Here is an 18,618-nt window from a genome sequence, read left to right on the forward strand (position 1 = left end):
TGATTGCAACGCTACGGAAAGCCACTTCTACCTAACGGTACAGTTTAATTCAAACCATTCCTTTCGAAATTATGTGAACATTAAAAAAGTCTGGTTTAATGTAAGAGCAGAGTTGATGGTTTTACTAGAAAATCAATGTTGTCGGAGTGTATTTACAATTTACCATCCAGACTAAAACTTTAACATTTTCTAATAAAGAACAGAGGAATCAAAGTTTTTCACTTGTTTCTTTTGTGCTTACAGACTTTCATTTTGATGAGGCTTCTAGTCCATGGTGTTTTTTAAAGGTTATATCGCAATCTCAAGGTTAATTTTTATAGTTAATCAATTATTTATTTTCACAGTTTTCCTCTGAAATTATTAAAACCTTTATTTCTGGTTAAATATAGACTTTTTAATATTTTTGTCTTTATAAATAACATTTGCAAGCATATTTGAGCATACATTGTGTCTGTGCAATACGGGTATGACAGGATAATAGTCCAAGGAGCTATCATTCATTTTTGCAAAACTTTTACCACTCCACTAGCATATACCCTACTTCTATGGCCTTATCAAGCCATTTCGCACAAACTAAAGACTTCCTGTGTCGGTTTCACAACCAGTGCTCTTTTAAGGTAAATAAAGGTTCCCTTAAAGGGAATATGTAGTTTCCAGGCACCTCTTTAGTGTGCCTGGCACCAAGTAACCATTTCCTTCAACCATCTGCACTTGGGCTGAGACCTGCTGGCATCCCCAGTTCAGATGAAGCCATAAAACAGGCAGCTAAGTATCGAGTCTCTTACTATAATGCACAAAATCTCTCTGTCTGGTTTTTGTCTGCAAGACACATAACCACGAATTGAGCAACCCAGCTTTTTAATACAAGTACATCCCAGGCCTGAAACTTCTCATCTATATTAGACAATATGGCGTCATCACGTTCCTAAAATGACCTATTTGTAGTGTTTATGCACTTATAAAACCTTGTAATACTATCACAACAGTAACATCTAATTCAGCAAATATTGATTATTTTTGATTGTTAGCTTTACAGTACCAGTATTACTATACATCATTAGGCATGACAGCTTCTGAAATAAAAGTTACAATAAAAGTTACATAAATAAAAATACAAATGAATTTAAGGTAAAAGGGATTCTAAGGCATGAGAATCAGTCTAGCCAGCAAAAATTAAAAAAAGAAAAAATTAAAGTAAATTAAAAAAAGAGACCTTTTTAACCAACATTACATTATATGCTTTTTTCTCAGGCTCATGTTATTGACATTTATTACTAAAAATTAAACAATGGAAATATAAAGCCATAATGAAAAAGGACAAGCAGACCAAATAACGCAGTAGTGTGGGTATGTACTAGTTTATTTCTTTAGTCTCACTGCTTGGTAGGTTTTGTTTGCTTCACAAGTGACCCCTTCACCCATTTATTAACCTCTTTGCAGGTGTTTAGAAACTGAGTGACTGGACTGAGTTTCTCTTGTACAAACAGTTTTTTAAGTTTTTCGTTTCCGTTTTATGAACTAAATTCAGAAATTCCTGCACAGCTGTCAGAAACTCCAGCGGCACACTTCGACATGACTCATGGCACACCACTGAGCCTTGCAACAGCACATCTGGAAACAACTGTTCTTAAGCTGTGACTTACCAAACTTAACTTAAAAGTTTCAAACATCAGAGGAAGCGCCACAGACATTGCACAGTATTTTACCATAGTTTGTACAATATCATAAGTCACCCTGTAGGTGAGAATGCTGCAAATAACAGTGTTTGGTAGGTTTGGTGAGGGACAATTGTTAAAGCATGCTTACAGAGATGCTAAATCATAATACAGTGTAATCAATAATTTTTCATATCAATGAATACAGTCAAAGAACACCTACATACACTAAATTGTCACCCAAAGCATTGCCATAATAATGTCACGTTTTAGGCGAATCCCATTTCGAATAAAGTGAGTAGTAAACATACAAATAGGAACATTAAAGTACTGCTATTTCAAGATGAAGGACAGCAGAGGCTGCTGGACTAATAAAACTAAGCTGATTTTGGTTGGCATTAACTCCACTAAACACAGGGAGTGAAAGAGAGACAAAAGAGACATAACCATAATGACCTGCACCACACATCAGTCACTGCCAAACTGGCCTCCGTATTTAGAAATGTGCACACATGCAGATGAAGTCAAGTGGGTTAACACATAATATATGAATCAATGATGAATCACTTAGTAGTTGATGCAAATTCACAAATAAAACATTAAAGCTATGTTTCCCTGTGTTTGTGAGGCTCGTGAGACTTGTGAGGTTCGTGAGCGTGTGTCTGCATATCACTCTCAGCAGCACTCAGTGTCATGTTGCCAACAGACCAGCAATTCTGGAAACACCGCTCTAGTCTGGCTCTGAGAGAGGGGAAGAGGAAGCATGTGAGAGTGTGTTTGATAGAGTGTGTGTGTATGTGGGAGGGGGCTTTTGGTATTTGACCAGTGAGACTGAGAAGAGTTTCCCCGGCTCTGCATGTGCGTCAGTGTGCTCCTACGAGGGCTACAGCACGTTTAACCTCTCAGGGATGACTCAACTGTGTTAGTGTGAAGCGCGTGCTCCCGTGGGTATTTATACATGGTGAGGTGTGAAGGAAGCCCTTTGGCTCTGTCCCTAAGGAGGGTAGCAGGGAGGCACATACTGCCTGCTCAGGGGCACGCTCTTCACATGCACAAAAACGACGGCTGCACACAAGCTAAGCCAATTTAACAGATTATGAGTCACTGATTGAAATCATCAACCTCCAACACATAGATACAAATACAACAAATAATAGCCCGTCACATTCAAGCATAGTTGTTTGCTGTTGATGGTTTAGGCCATGTAAATTTGTGACACAGGAAGCAAAAAATATATACCTGAATACCTATATTCAGGGTAATACCTATAATTTGCTATAGCTTTGCCAAGACTCTATAGATCACTTAGCAGTTTTTTAATTATATACCTTCCATAATGTTTCAATTAAAAGCTCTACAAAGACATCATCAATGCAGTCTCTTCTTTTGCCTTGTTTGGGGTAAGAATATCTGATGATGGAAGATCCAGAACAATATAGGGAATTAAATGGAATCTACTACTTTAATGATTTCACAATTTTAGTCTATTTCAAAGTTAAAAGTCGAACAAATGTGTTTTAGCTTCTCAAATCTGCAGACTTAAGCCTTTTCTTGTATTATATGCAAGTAAACAAGACCCCCCCCCCCCCCCTTGCTTCTAAACTATATGTCAGTCTCAGTAAAATATCTAAATATATCTTCTTGGTCTCTAAAAAATTTGTGTCGGTATTTTTTCACAATTCGAACCTTTTATTTTGAAGCGATTAATCAATTAAAGCAGACAAAAAAAAATCATTTTCAGTCCCAGATTACTGTAAAACACACCTGCAATCAGAAAAACACACACCCGACCTCTAAAGTATGTAAATATAAAGTACAGCAGCAGCCATGCAGGATAAATGTGATTTCTGAGAGAAGTGGTCAAAGATGGCACCATTAATGCTCCACAGCATGTGCAACAAAACAATAACAAACCACCACCGTATCTAGTAGTCTAACTTCCCTTACCTTCTCTGCGGAGCTTCACGGCTTCACCAAGGCAGTAAAGCTCTTTCTCGCTGTTATCCAAGGACGGGTCTGCGTCTGAACAAAAAAAAACAAGCACTTAGAAACACGCAGGGGCTTTCAGGAAACTTTGGGGGGGCCATGCGTGGAGCCCTACTGCCGCTCCTCCTGCTCCGGGGCTGGCTACCACCAGAGGCTAGCATTAGCTTGCTAGCGCCTACGCTTCCTAAATCAAGTGGAGCTGTCAAAGCTAACAAACTTACAGCTGGACAGTTGGGGGATAGCCTTACTGCACGCGACAACGACACAAACTCCGAGCGGTAACCGATAGCTTTGCTCGCGCGCATATGTGCACGACTGTTAAAGCAACACATCAATATTGCATTTCGTAGTAATATTATGACAGTTACTTTGCTGCGCTCTGACAGACACCCTGCATGGTGGAGGAGCTTACTCAACTCAATCACAGACAGTTGGACCACGCACTTCCCGACAGTTTGTCCGCAAAAATAACAACGCTACCCGTCGTGCGAACTTACAGTCAACAAAACGTAATTTAGCCGCACTGACGAAGGAAGACCAAGGCTCGCAAAGGAATGTATCCGGACTTGGTATTTGGCGATCCAGTGTCGCCATTGCTCTTCCTTCTTGTTGCTTTGCTGAGAGCCGTTTTTTTTCTGCCTCTCCTTCGCACGCAGCAGGCGAAAAACGAAAGAACGAGATATGCTGACGTCGTTCTCGTCAGGCTTCGGCGTTGTCCGGCAACTATCGGCGGGGGCGGTTGAGGGGCTGAAAGACAGGTACAGTATGGTTATTCACGAGTTCAAAAGTTCAGCGTAGTTCAGGTAAAGCCAAAAAACCCATCATCACCATTTCCATAATTTAAAGATTACACTAAGCTGCATTATAAATAAATAAATAAATAATAATTTTTCAAAAAGTATTTTTGCAATAGCATGTTTTAGTAATATTTGCCCTTCAAAAAGCTAAGAAAAACTATCTTCATGGGGGAAAATATTAGAAATTACCTCGATGTATTCAGCCAATACTGCTAAATTTAAAAATCTATATTTTTAAAATCCACCTGTCTCTCTACAGTGTTGTGAAAAGTACTCATTATGTCTGAGGTTGTCACTTTACATGTTTCAGACAATCAAACTAATTTTAATATTCGACAATTTTTGAATATTGATATCATTTATTACAGCAGAAAAGCTATATACACAATTATTATTCAACAATTAGAAATAGACTGGGCAAAAATGACATCATGGGAGAGTTCCAAGGAGAAAACAACTGCTGAGCAAGAAGCACACAAAAAACTCTTGATGATCCCCAAGACAGCATTTTATAAAAATAACACCTCACCAAAAGGCAAAAATGGTGTTGGTAGTGTGATGGAAGTTTTTGGAGTCAAAAGTCGAACTTAAAATGCAGATATAAATGCTTTTCTGTGACCTTAAACAAGCTGTCCATGCTTGAAAAATGTTAAAGTCTCATTGGCAGTTATCACAAATACTTGACTGGAGTACTTGCTGCCATGGGTGGCACAACCAGTTATTAGGTTTATGGGCCAATTACTTTTTCATTCAGGGCCTAGTAGGTTTGGATTAAAAGCTGCAAACTAAAACTGAATTAAAAGCTAAATTTTACTCAGGTTATCTTTGTCTAATATTACGATGATGTCTGGGGAAAGATCCTTGGTCTTAGTTTATTGGAGGGACAGCTCAGGTTGAGTGGTTTGGGGACAAAGTTAGGTAGGCAAGTTAAAATGGTTTGGAGATATCGAGAGGAGGGGTGGTGGATATCTTCATATATTCAGCCAAGGATGTTGAATATGGAGCTGAAAGGCAGATGGAAAAGAGGAAGACCTCAGAAAAGATTCATGCGAGAAGAGGATGCTAGGGATAGGGCCAGATGGAGGAAGATGATCTGCTGTGGTGACCCCTGAAGTGAGCAACCAAAAGAGGAAGAAGAAGAAATCTTTTTATATTTTATCTCCAGAGGCCATTCATTATTTATCCTCCTCTTCTCTGAAACACAGTGAACATGTCAGGAACCTTGGTATTAATTCTGGACATTGAATTCAGTTTTGACGATCATATCAATAGGATTGCCACAACTAATGTCTATCACTTAAAATCTATATCTATGGTTAAAAAAATCTTACCTCAAACTGACTCTGAGAAATTGCTTTTATATCAAGCAGGTTCAATTATTGTAATGCTCTCTCCAAATCATTCATAGGATGATTTCAGCTCATTCAAAATGAAAAATGTGACCACATTACCCAGTAATCAAGTTACATCATTTATTCCAGTTCAATATAGAGTTACCTTTGAAATTCTTTGATTAGTTCCCAAAGCTCTCAATGCTTTCACCCTCAATTATATACCCGAATTGCTCAAAACACTAATAGCTCAATACAATAGGGTTTTTTTGTTTTATTATATTTTGCTGTTTTTACAGCCTTACGTCATTGTTTTGATGTTTGATCTTCTGTGTCAAGCACATTGAGTTTACATGTAATAAAATGGCAATGGCTATTTTACTTAAAATGTAAGTAAAATAGTCATTGTCATTACCAGAGTGGGAGGCTTAATCATTAAGTTCTCTTGAACTCTCCTGGTCAGCCAGTTTCACTGAAAGCAGGCATGCACAGCAGGTCTTGTGCAGGTTGAGCTCATGGCATTACAATGACCTCTTGTGGTTGAAAAGAGAAGCTGCATTCACTGTGCAAAGAAGTACCAAGCAATGGACTGGTGTACTTTTAAAACATTAATAATATCTTCTGAAGTAAATCATGTTTTTATTTATAAATGATTTTGGATGACCTCAGAGATGAGGTGCTCTTTGTGAGTTTATTTTAAGGTATATATATATATATATATATATACACACATTTTTTGTCAAAGAAAAATCACAATTTTGTCCCTTTTCTCACAATATGTTCGTCGTTTCCAGTATGACAGCGATGATTAGGGATTAAGTACTCTCTGTTACATTTCCACTCCCACTTGATTGCAAATCGGTCTTGTGTTCTGAAACCTGAACAGAACAAATGGATTCAGATCACACACAACATACAGTCATCTTTTTAGGCAAATCAGAGGGGGCGTGAGAAAGACAGAGAATGGCGGAGATTACAAGGAAATGACAGCTCAGAAATGAGGGCAAGGAAATTGACTTGATTAGTTTACACTGATGTGTCAATCAGATGAGATACAGACACAAGCACCGAGTCTGTGCATTCTTACATTATAATCTGTGCTTAAACACAATCCTTCCTGTCTTGCTTCCTGACACACACACACAAAAGATGACTCAGTCACAGTGTTGTGTTTATTTCCTCACATCGAGGTCCAACGGCCGATCAGAAGGTCACAGGACAATATAGGAAACACAGAGTGCTATTTTTACACTCAGCAGAGGACATGCTACTGGTTTTGTGGGTTTTTTTCTTCTTCTTCTACAACAAAAAACTTAGTGACACAAAAGTGAAATAGTTCTTCTTCTCTTGTGGGAATGAATGTAGGCTTGCATACATACACAGACTAAAAGAAACGTCCACATTTTTTTGTTTTTTATTGGAAAAAAGTACATCCAAATTGTGCATGTGACAGAGTGCATTGCATAAGAAAAATTGGCAGGTTAAATGTAAAGGAATCATTAAAAAAAGAAGAAGCTATAGCTGATTACAGGAGTGCAGTGGCATAACCAGTACACCAGACACTTGCTGTTTCACTGAACTTTAAAGTTAAAGGAATAGAAGTAATGAAACCACCCTACACAGAGACAGTCAAAACACAAAGGACAAGAAGAAAAAATAATAATAATCAAAAAACACATCTGGATATACTGAAAATGAGAAATGATACAAAAATACGGCACAGTTCTTAAAACACAATACCAGCTCACCATTTGGTCTGGGAAAAAAACCCCAAAACAACTATGGAGAACAGGATGGACTAGTTTAAACAACGGCACAATAACAGGCTTAAAAATCACATAAGAGATATGTAGGAAGCTTAAACCAGGGTAAAAGAAAATAGCGCTTTGGCTGAATATTTTCGCTGTAAAAAGTGATGAAATTAACAAGAAAGTTGAAAATGCTTTAACTGGTACCTTTGAAGAAAAGTGTGACTGCACTGCATTTGGATTAAAGAAAGCGACTCTCAAGTATTCTTCATGGATTTATGCTCACAGTGCTTAAAGAAACAATTCACATCAAAAATCTAATTTACATATTTGCTTAGCTGACTGACACCGTGACAGGATGTAAACAAACAAGTTGTGCCCTGTTTGTTGGACACATAGTAGTACGCTTAGGGGAAAAAAATGTATATTTGATTTTGAGGGTGAATTGTTCCTTTAATGCAACATTGATAAAATCACACAAGCACCTCATCAGTGCAAAATAAAAAGGTCCTAGACTACAGTTATTTTAACCTTGGAAATAAACTAGGTCAGGCTGCTTGCCTGTTTTTTACTGAGAAAAATCCGTAAGGATAAATGGTTGGCATGAGTCGAGTTTCATCCAGACTTCAGTGATTCCCTCTTTCTGACACTAGAGGGTATGAGGGAGTCGGTTAACTGATGTAAAAGAAATGGTTTTGGAATGAGGCATATCTTTTTAATCTACAAATATTTTGAAAAATGTGCAAATACAAGGCAAAATGTATATTACATTTTGCAATGTCGATCACACTCACTTTTGTAAATCAACACATTTAGTTACGGTTAACAAGGAGTCATAAAATTTGATTTTCACACTGCCCTTAAAGCAGATGATCTTAGATCTTAGAAAATAAAATGTCCAAGTGTGGTGTCACAGAGAAAGGGCTGAGCACCTTACGTTCATCTGTGTAAAAATAAGTGTAATAAACCAGGCGAGGCAGAAAACCTCATAAACTGCAATACTTCTATGAAGGCCAAATCAGGTCATAGGATTCGATCACCGTGTCCAAAGCATCTGAAGCCATTTAAGAATAATAGAACAAAGGCGCATTTAAAAGGATTTGGCATGCTTGTTGCATTGGTGCTGCTATTGTGTGTGGATGGCTTCTTGTCTACCACCTGATACCACATCAGGTCATATTGGGTTACAAAACACCAATGCAAATCTGTACTGCTGCAAAACTTAACTGCAGTCAGCAGTTTAATATGAGCTACCCATTGATCCTTCACTTTGTGTGTCTTCATCACTTTCAGAGTATTTGTGTGTGTGTGTGTGTTTATGTGTTAAAATCTCTTCATTTCTCCACGTGTACTTAACATGCACGCATACTTTGTGTATGTGTGTGTATGTGTATGTGTGTGCGTGCACTTAAGGGTGATTTTCTGTATGTGGCATGTGCACGTTTTCTGTGTTTTGTACTGAGTCTTTGTGTGTATCTGTATGTTAGATTGGCGCAGGGACCTGCTGCCTTCCTGGTCCAGGTTGGGATGAAAATTTCCGGGAGTGCCAGCGAGTCTCTTTGTACACAAACCAAGCATTGAACGCCCACACAAGCATGTTAAGGTAGCCAAACACCTGGATAATATAGACAAAAATATAATCATTAGAAATATTTTTTATATCAATGCAATATTTAGTAATGTTAAAACTTTGATTACCAGCCAATATTTTTTTATCTTTCAAACGCAAAAAGCAGAAACAGATTTCCCGAACATTTGTTGCCATTCCAAACATGCCCTCTGGTGGACAAACAATGAAACATCAATCAAAGGTGCTGCTCCTGTCTATTCTATGCTTTACACATTTTCATTTATTGGCACTTATAAATGCTGATAATCATATATCAGCAAACAGTTAATATCAGCTGATTATTATTTCATCTCACCACAGATATATTGAGGGTCCGCATGTTAGCAAACTCCGTGACCTCACAGGTGACGTTGCTACCCTTACAGAGTGCCAGCGTGCCACTGATGCCTTCAGTGTCTGTGGCACTCTTTACGTTCTGCAGGCCTTTAGCCCAGGCGGATGAACACACCAGCCACAGGAAAACCAGGATCGCTGTGATCACAAAGTCCTGGAGAGGAGGGTAAATACATGAACAATTTCAATACATTTCAAATCAGGCCTTGCATCAACTGGGACGATTACAGGAGGCAAGATCAAGACTCACAAAAATGGGTCCAAAGTCAGAGTCCTTGTAGACGTGCATGTAGCCTAAATACACCAGCAGAGCTGCCATGCTGTAAAGGAAGCAGATGATGCCAACACCTACAAAGAACTCCGCCGAGGAGGCCGAGTCTCCCATCATGTGTGTTGTAGTGACAGAGTGGTTACAAAGAGTCGTATTTTTATCAATGAGCGGGAACTGGCTTAACCTGGGAATGATGCAGAATAGACAGAATAAATGGGTAATTTCTTATATAATTAACTTAAACTGTACGTGAAAATTAAATATGTTGAAATGCTCACCTAAATGGGTATTGATACATGGCATTGAGAGTTTCATTACTGCCATCGCCACAGAGGATAGATATGACGTTCTTCCCTGAAAATCCACCGCAGCAGCCAAAAGCAAATATGGCTGTGAGCTGTTTGGACAGTAAGAAGATAGTGGCATGAGAAAAATGTTATTAATAACACCAAAACCAGGAAAGCATAGGCTCTGGAGAGTTTCTAAGTGGTGGGATTATGCTCAACATGTTCAATATAAAGAATCGCCTGAAAAAATACACACAACAACTGAGCAATTTTTACAGGATCATAATAGAAGAGTTTCAAGAATTTGAAAGAGAGGATCACATATTGGGTCAGTTACTTTCTATTTGCCATTGAAGAAAAATACAGAAAAAAAACATGACAGCACAAATCAAGTATTTCCTTTAAAGAACCACATCATTTTTTCAAAACGTAAAAATGTGACTTGCATGGTTTCACTAATCCTGCCACTCAGCTCTTAAATTCTTTCTTGCAGAAAAGCATCTGATTCAGCCTGCTGACCATGTGACACTAATGCTCCCCTTTAAACCAACACAAACAGAATTCTTTTGGTGAGGGTGGCTGCCACTCAGCTCAACCATTAAACAAGGTTAACCAGTGATAATAGAAATCACTGAGCAGCATGATGGGTAACAATGATTTCAAGCGAAAATAGGCACCATGTGTCGCGGAAAGCTTCGTATTTTAGTGCAATAAATAAATAGCTCTTAGATTTATGACTTTTAGATTTTCCACTAATGTTGCATTTAACAGTTAATATGGTGAAGATCACAGCAAATAGAGGCTTCCGTGTTTGCACATCTAGCAGACATGCTGCAACGATATGCAATAGTAACTTACATTTGGAATTCTGTATCTGGCTGCACGGTAATCTTGAAGTAAACTTCAATTTCCTTTTTCCTCTGTTTTGGTCTCCACCGACTATTTATGGAAATCTGTGGGTCTTTCTTTGGCTACTAAATATTACACTAAAATTATTATCTAGTTACTAACTTTGCTTGTCTCTTGTGGTAATCTTATACGCAACCATATTTTTGTCCTAAGTTACTTTAAACTATCTCTTGGGAATGCCTTGGTGTCCCCCTGGAAGAGCTGGAGGTGGCAGAGCATTGGGATGTCTGGGTACTTCTGATTAGGCTGCTGCCCCCACAAGAAGGATGATTTTGTAAAAGGCTGTAAATAAATGATGACAGTGGCTTTCATTAGGGATGGGTATTGATAAGATTTTCACGATTCTGATTCCATTTTCGATTCTGTTTAACAATTCGATTCTTTATCGATTCTCTTATCGATTCTTTTTAAAAAAGGAGAACACTAAGGTCGATTAGCTTAGAACTTTGTTTTATATCTTCTCTTTGAACAAGATAGAAATTTAGGAGTAACATGGCCTTACAAATCCAACAGTGACATCTTAAGAGATCCAGCCTACGGCTTTTCAATGGGGTGTCACAGGGTCCCCAGGAAATTGTAAATGTAAAATAATAAAATAAATATTCTTCTGTAGCAATAACAAAGTATAACATAAATTATTCTGTAGCAATTACACAAGAATATCCAGTAATGTCCCTGCCTACAATTAAACACATTCACTTACCAACAATAGGGGGCATCTGCTGTGGCAAATGGGTGCAAGCCTTTTACCACAAACTTAGTCACTGCTCGGTGACATTTGTCTATCCTGGCCTGAAAGGAGACGCTACCGGTAGACTGCAGCGAGAACTGCCAGCATCTGAGCCAGACTCTGTCTGTCTCTCTCATCATGGTCACCTAAATGCACAGTAATGGCAGGTTTTGTAATAAGGCAGATCGCCGTAACATAATATGCACTGTTAGTTAATTATTTACCTGCCGCATTAACGGGAGAGGACGTGCAAACGTTACCGCTGCTGCGTTGAGATTCACGAGTCCGGAGCGGAATTAAAAACACGACATTCATTTAAGGTTATTGCGTGTTTTGTGAGAAAATGCTTTTGCATATTCGTAGTGTTTCCTCCCTTAATTTAAATATCTACTTTGCAAGTATTGCAAGTTGCCCTGTTGTCATTCGTTCTCGTAAAGTATAATCAAACTTTTGAGCGTTTGAGCCGCGATGTTTCCTGCCAGGTAAATGACGCTCCGCAACGTGGTGACGTCATTCGGGCGATTGGAATCGATAAGGGAATCGTTTGCAAAAATGGCAAACAATTCCAAGGAATTGAAAGAGTGGGAACCGGTTCTCAACAAGAACCGGGTTTCGATACCCATCCCTAGCTTTCATGTCTTTAAAAAAAGGGGTAATTGAGGAAGCATTTATTTACTCAAACGCTAGTTTCCAGCCTTTTCAAATACAGGACAATGTTAATTCTGTAAGTGCAGTCCCGTTGGGTGCGAAATAGGAGATAAAGCAGGGTAGAGTGTTTTTTAGTTACAGCGGTCCCTCGCTATAACGCGGTTCACCTTTCGCGGTCTCGCTGTTTCACAGATATTTTTTTGGTGCAATTTTGCATGTTTTTTTTCTTTCAGCGCATTGTGTTCTGCGTCCTGATTGGCTGTAGACCATTGTCAATCAATCTCGTGTCTCCTGTACAGTACAGAAAGCGTTCAGCTTGTCAAGTTGACATAAATCTTTGATCGCTAGTAGTGTGACTCTGAAGTGCTGTACTGTATCTTTGTAAGTTTTCTCCCCAACGAACACAACAATGTCGACAAAACGTTTTGCACCCTCAAAGGCAACCGCGGGTGCCTTTGGTTACATTCTATAATACTGGACTTATTTTTTAATTAAACAACTACAATACACAAAAGCCTGCTGCTTCAGGTATGCAACTCACTCTTTGAGCTCTTTTATACCATGTTTTCAAACCCTTTAAATCCATAATTTAGTCCAGATGAGTTTGCAAGCAGGAGGCATAGTACCATTAGCTAAACTAAACTGAGACCAGTGTTGTAACATTGCTTCACAGCCCAGCATGGCAGAGCATGAGACTCTTAATCTCGGGGTCATGGGTTCAAGCCCCATGTTGGGTGAAAATAAAATTTAAATAATTGAGTGATAAAGAAAGGGAAGAATTAGTTCTCGCTTCCACTATGAGACTCAAAGCTATGTTGCTGTCAGGCAGTTTATCACTATGTTGATATTTTTCTATGACTATAATGAGAGAATGAATTGGAATGGAATGAATGGAATCAATTCTAGCTGACAAAGACAGGCATGTCAACATTTCCATTTTCCCTCACATCACATGTTTCGTATTGCTCATCAATACAACCCCAGAAGAGAGAAGGGCTAAAGTTAGAATTGTTTGCATGTTTTTGTAATGTCAGTCTTGACTTTGATGACACCATCAGCTAGTTTGTCAGGATGGCCGAGCGGTCTAAGGCGCCAGACTCAAGGATTCACTTACTTCCTCACAAAAGGGACTTCTGGTCTCCAAATGGAGGCGTGGGTTCAAATCCCACTCCTGACAATGATTTTTACTCTCCAATTTCAATCAAGCTGTTTGATTACAACTCATGGAATGATTGACTCTTCTTAAAATGAATCATCAGCTCCTTTGTTTCGTGGAGTTTGAGAAGTTTTCTGTCCACCACAATGCAACATGTTGATTTCCTCCTGAAGATGGAGGCGTAGTCTGCAAACATCAACACAGGTTTCTTTCCATGTCTGTGAAAGCAGTCAAGGGTGCACAGAGTGAACAGGAAGAGGGCTGAGCATACAACCCTGAGGGGGTGGAGGAGGTTTAACTGCCTGTCCAAACTGTCTGAAGTCTGTTTGCGAAGACATCCAACTGCAAAGTGTGATACTTAACTAGAATGTGCCACTTAGTTCCACGGAGAAACATGGATGAATGCTTAGCTAAAATCAGCAAAAAACAAACCAACAAGCATTCAGATTTAGGTGTATTGGAGGGAAATGGGATACTCTGTGAATTTGTTGAGTTTTGAATGAAAACGGAGCCCAGCTTCTGTAAATATGTAGGCACAGTAGTTTCTGATTTCAATCTGTTCAATGATTCTGAGTCTTATTCATTTTATATCCCTGCTACAGAAAACTGACCATAATTAGAAAGGATAGAGAATAATGTTAGATTAACTCTTATACCAGCCCTCTACATCCTTAGTCACAGCAAAGTGAAAAACACATTGAAACTGTGCAAATCTTTCGGTGTAGTTGTGATGTCATGAGTGATTTTGACAGCTGTCAGGATGGCCGAGTGGTCTAAGGCGCCAGACTCAAGGATGCACTCCTTCCTCACAAAAGGGACTTCTGGTCTCCAAATGGAGGCGTGGGTTCAAATCCCACTCCTGACACACACTTTTTCTTCTCACATTTAATTTACGTTTATAAAACTTTGTGAGTAAAAACATATTGAAAAAGGTTCATCAGCTCTACTAATCTACATCAAATTGCTTTCTTTTAGCCGAAATCAGTAGTCAGATCCTTAGTTTTGTTTTCTGTTAAGCAGTAGGTTGTTTTCTGTGCTCTGTACTACAAATTGCTGATTTCCTCCTGATACAAAAGTCTCATTATTGTCACTCTGGATGATGTAGTACATAAACCTTCCCAACAGGTTTCTTTCCATGTCTGGGTGCCCCATGACTCTCTGAGTGTGCAGTGCCCTCAATTTCTAACTCACATCCACACCTTGCTTGTTTACTGTGAAGTTGCACTAAAATATATTCTAAGGGGAGGGATGTTCAGTTTTTTAATGATTTATAGCAGGCGTAGGGAACTCCAGGCCTCGAGAGCCGGTGCCCTGCAGGTTTTAGATGTGTCCTTGATACAACACAGCTGATATAAATGGCTAAACGACCTCCTCAACATGTCTTGAAGTTCTCCAGAGGCCTGGTAATGAACTAATCATTTGATTCAGGTGTGTTGACCCAGGGTGAGATCTAAAACCTGCAGGACACCGGCTCTCGAGGCCTGAAGTTCCCTACCCCTGATTCATAGCCTGCATGTATTTAATTAGCATCCCATTTAGTTACAGATGCAGTTTGCTAACCCTTTTGATCATAGATGTTCATCAACATGCTTCCTTGGACTATGAGGAATTTTTTAAATAAATGCTTTTTAAAGACCAAACAATCCATTTGTTTTCTTCCACTTATCAAATTCAGGATAAGCAGATGAAGCTACAGCACTCTGAGAACCCAAAGAAGCAGAACATGACATAAAACAAACTGAGGTTCTTCTTCCCCACCATCACCAAGTGCTCATTCAAAGAGAATTGTCCAATTAATAATACCTGAGATAAAGGTGGATGTGAACTGGCTCTGTATCTCCTTGTACAGGGAGTCTACAGACTGAAGGCCAGGAAGTGGTTTGCATCATGAAAACAAAGAAATGGCCTTTGACTCAAAGCACATAGAGAATGTTTCCTTATACAGAAAAACATACAAAAAAAATCGTCCCATTTAGGAGAACACACCAACTAAAACCTTTACAATGCTTCAAACTCACTTCCTGAATTCTGTTTTGTCAGCAAAACTGTATCACACACGGTCACGCTGCAAAGTGCTTTCAACGGGGGGCAGCTGTCCTTTAACGCTTTATGTACACCACAAACCCCCACACCTCGAGACTACTCTCCAGATGTTTCTCCAGATGTCACTGACTGCCACTTCCTGTTTTTTTCTCGGCTACAATTACGCACTTCTCTCAAATTTTCTCGGCCTTTATGAACTACTGCAAGGGCCAGCATACACCAAACACACATTGACTCTCTAAAAACTGTGGCAACACAGCAATACCTTAGTCTCCATTTGTTTGGCATCCAAAACATCTGCAAACCCCTCATTGCCAAATTATGGACATTCCTGTAACTAGAGCTCATAATCGAGCTGTGAGGGAGAATAAACAATCCACACACACAGCACCTATTCATAATACGCAGAAGAAGCTACCATTTATTTGTTTTTTGTATGTCATAAAAACGACCTGAACTGATAAGGAAAGAGAAAGTGCTTGCAGAAGGAGGGGTCTGTACTTTGACAAGCTGTTAAGGAAAGATAAATTTCCCAAAAAGTTAGAAACGTTGGCAGAAAAGCAGTATAATCAGCACTTCATTTCTCACACAGTAGTCGCAGAACTCTGGTCAGTCTGACCACGAATCCCAAATCCACTTGAGTGTGTGCACGCCTACTCGTGTCACTGTGTTTCCCTCCAGAGGCCCTGCACAAACTGGCTCTCCATATTTAGCCGGAGAAATGTGGTGGAGTCACGAGTCCATAAAGAGAGAAAAAAACGCTTTATTATCATTCTTATTAAACAACGATGAGGGAATGGGGGCATCCTTGTAGCGTTTGTTATGCTGAAGACTCCTCCCTGTGTCCTACTGTGTGGGAGATAACATCTTGGGTGGTACGACTGTTCAGGATGTGCCAGATATGAGTACAAATAAAGTGGCATTTGATTCGATAAACAATTTATAAGGGAGATGAATTCTGGATAAAAAAAAATAATGTTACATTAAATTTTGTCTCTAGATCTACTGAGCGTGCTATCCCCTAAAGGCAGCATACTGTCTGTAGGCTGTCTGATTGTGTGTTTAAGAGTTTGCGGAGGATGCACACACACACACACACACACTAATTTCATGTTAAAAATATCTTTTAGTGGGAAAAATTTGGTTAGGATGTAGTGTTTGTCACAAAAAGTGTATCCATCCATTCTTTGTTGCTTATCAAAGTCTGGATTGTAGAGTCCAAGTCCAAGCAGAGACGCCCCAGCCAACTACTTCAGCTCTTCCGGAGATTGGTCAGTGGGGGGGCATTCCAAAGTCAACCAAGAGATGGAATTTTTCCCGCTTGTCCTGGGAGCTCCTCCCAGTAGGACGTGCCCGAAACACCTTACACAGAATAAACTTCATATTGTGTCCATGTCCTCTCCTGGACTATTAGCTCCATCATGTCGGTTAAACCTCTTTGTTATTGTGTGAATACCTGCACATGTTTCATCATCTAGCCCCACGTAAATGAGAAATGACTTTGTGTTGTACAAAACCAACACTTTCTGAGTCAGATGACTGAGTGTTACTGTTGCCATAAAGCTCTTCCAGCCTGTGTGTGTTATGAAAAAATAGAACAGCTGAGGGAAAGCGTTGCCGGGCTGGATTCCTGACCCAGTTATGCAGAGAACAACTGATCGCTGGACTTTCCGCAAGAAATCTCCTGCATGTTTAAGTGAGTGTACGTGTAACTGAAACGTTTCAGCCACAAGCAGTCACTCGGAGGTGAATTATTGGTAAAAGATGCATTAATATGTAACTGTGTTGTCTGAAGGGCAGGCAAGCCAGTTGCACTGATCTGCACCACTTCAGCAGACTTTCTTGTGTCCTAGAAAAATGCTGTACACATTTGTCTAGAAGCCTTACATTATTTCATTCTAACCATATTAGTGTTTTTATCTTATTTCTTCTAGTGTTATAATGAACAACAATTAACCTTACACATATATATATATACGTTCTTCTTGGCTTAAGTTCAAACCTCAACCAATGTTTAATCAAGTTGTGGTCATGCTTTTGAGGCTTAATCTAATAATCTGCTATAACGTTTTCTTTCTTCTGTAGGGAGAAGGGGAAACCCAAGAATCAAGGAAGAACTGGACCTCCCTGTCCTGTCCTGTGGGTAGGACCCACACTCTCCCTGCAAACTCAGAAAATACGCGTACAATAGTTTGCGTCCAACTTACCCACTCCACCAGTTTGACGAAGCCGAGGGGCTCCTTCAGGGGCGACAGGTTTAGTCGAAATCCGGTCATCATGATTGTGCTTTCTGATCCAAAATCTTTATCCAGCTGTTTCTAAGCTGTGGATGTTGCTCCAACAAGGGAAGGAAAAGGGGGAGTAGACAGAGTGACGTGGTCTCTACTGCTAACGCTGCAAAAAAACAGGGAGCAGATTCAGTTTTACAATCCAACTTCTCATCCCACCAAAAAGGAGATCTAGTGTCTCTAGCGTGGAAGATAAAAAGTTCCACTCGTTTAATAATCTTTTAAAAAAATAAATAAATCTTAATTTGAATGTCCTTATTCGTCTTTTTTTTTTTTAATTTCCAGTGTAGATCCGCTCTGCGCTGGTGCTGATGCTCAGATGGAGCGGATACGCGCGTAAAGAGTGCCAAAACTCGCTTTGCCTTTGATCAGAACGCGTGCTGTGTATTTGGTTACAGGAAAATCATGGCTAAAACAAAAGAGAAAACCTTTTGGTTTGGGTTTTTTTTTGTTTTTTTGTTTTTTTTGAGAGAAGCGTACTTTCCCCCGAGCCAGGTGAAATAAAAAATAAAAACCGCGAAGACAACTTGGAAAACCCTACAGCTGCGAGGTAAGTACCGGGGTTTTACCGCAGAAAACCCATGCAAATTCACACCAGGAGACACGAAAGTTATCGTTAACTCACTTCTGAGTGCCAAAAACTATCGAAAGTGTCCTATTGGGTTCTCACTGGATCCATTCTCCAAAAAGCTGCCGCCCCTTGCGCCGTTTGCACCAACTGTGCACCGCCCCTTTAGTGCTGACTGGGTCATATGACGCTTAGCAAAGCGCAAGGGAAGAATTCTTGACATTTATTTAATATTAAG

At 39.5% G+C, this 18,618-nt stretch overlaps 2 protein-coding genes and 2 non-coding genes across 4 annotated transcripts in view; 2 read left to right on the forward strand and 2 right to left on the reverse strand.

The window, feature by feature from the left end:
* Positions 1–4,332, reverse strand: part of atxn7l1 (ataxin 7-like 1) — a 30,019-nt gene extending 25,687 nt beyond the window's left edge. Inside the window, exons 1-2 of the mRNA XM_085139018.1 lie at positions 4,139–4,332; positions 3,603–3,677 (exon numbers count right to left, since the gene is read on the reverse strand). Of these exons, the coding sequence (XP_084995144.1) occupies positions 3,603–3,677; positions 4,139–4,235 (172 nt within the window). The 5' untranslated portion in view covers positions 4,236–4,332. The remainder of the gene's footprint in view (positions 1–3,602; positions 3,678–4,138) is intronic.
* Positions 4,333–6,492: 2,160 nt separating this feature from the next.
* On the reverse strand, positions 6,493–18,541 carry sypl1 (synaptophysin-like 1). Its single transcript, XM_085139022.1, has 6 exons — positions 18,438–18,541; positions 17,732–17,918; positions 10,030–10,148; positions 9,731–9,935; positions 9,443–9,634; positions 6,493–9,132 (listed from the first exon to the last, which is right to left on the reverse strand). The coding sequence occupies exons 2-6, from the start codon at positions 17,801–17,803 to the stop codon at positions 9,001–9,003; spliced, it is 720 nt and encodes a 239-aa protein (XP_084995148.1). The 5' UTR covers positions 17,804–17,918; positions 18,438–18,541; the 3' UTR covers positions 6,493–9,000.
* Positions 13,391–13,502, forward strand: trnal-caa (transfer RNA leucine (anticodon CAA)). The gene is made up of 2 exons: positions 13,391–13,428; positions 13,457–13,502. It is a non-coding gene; the product is annotated as a tRNA-Leu (tRNA).
* trnal-caa (transfer RNA leucine (anticodon CAA)) lies at positions 14,236–14,346 on the forward strand. Its single transcript has 2 exons — positions 14,236–14,273; positions 14,301–14,346. It is a non-coding gene; the product is annotated as a tRNA-Leu (tRNA).
* Positions 18,542–18,618: the final 77 nt, after the last annotated feature.

The sequence above is a fragment of the Neolamprologus multifasciatus genome, chromosome 17 (assembly GCF_963576455.1).
Source record: "Neolamprologus multifasciatus chromosome 17, fNeoMul1.2, whole genome shotgun sequence".
In the NCBI taxonomy this organism is placed as follows: Eukaryota; Metazoa; Chordata; class Actinopteri; order Cichliformes; family Cichlidae; genus Neolamprologus; species Neolamprologus multifasciatus.

Coding starts and splice junctions, on each gene's coding strand:
- sypl1 (XM_085139022.1), bottom strand. CDS start 17,803: ATGATGACCGGATTTCGACTAAACCTGTCGCCCCTGAAGGAGCCCCTC. Junction 9,936..10,029: donor ATGTATCAATACCCATTTAG/GTGAGCATTTCA, acceptor CATCATTCCCAG/GTTAAGCCAGTTCCCGCTCA. Junction 9,635..9,730: donor CTGACTTTGGACCCATTTTT/GTGAGTCTTGAT, acceptor CCTCCTCTCCAG/GACTTTGTGATCACAGCGAT.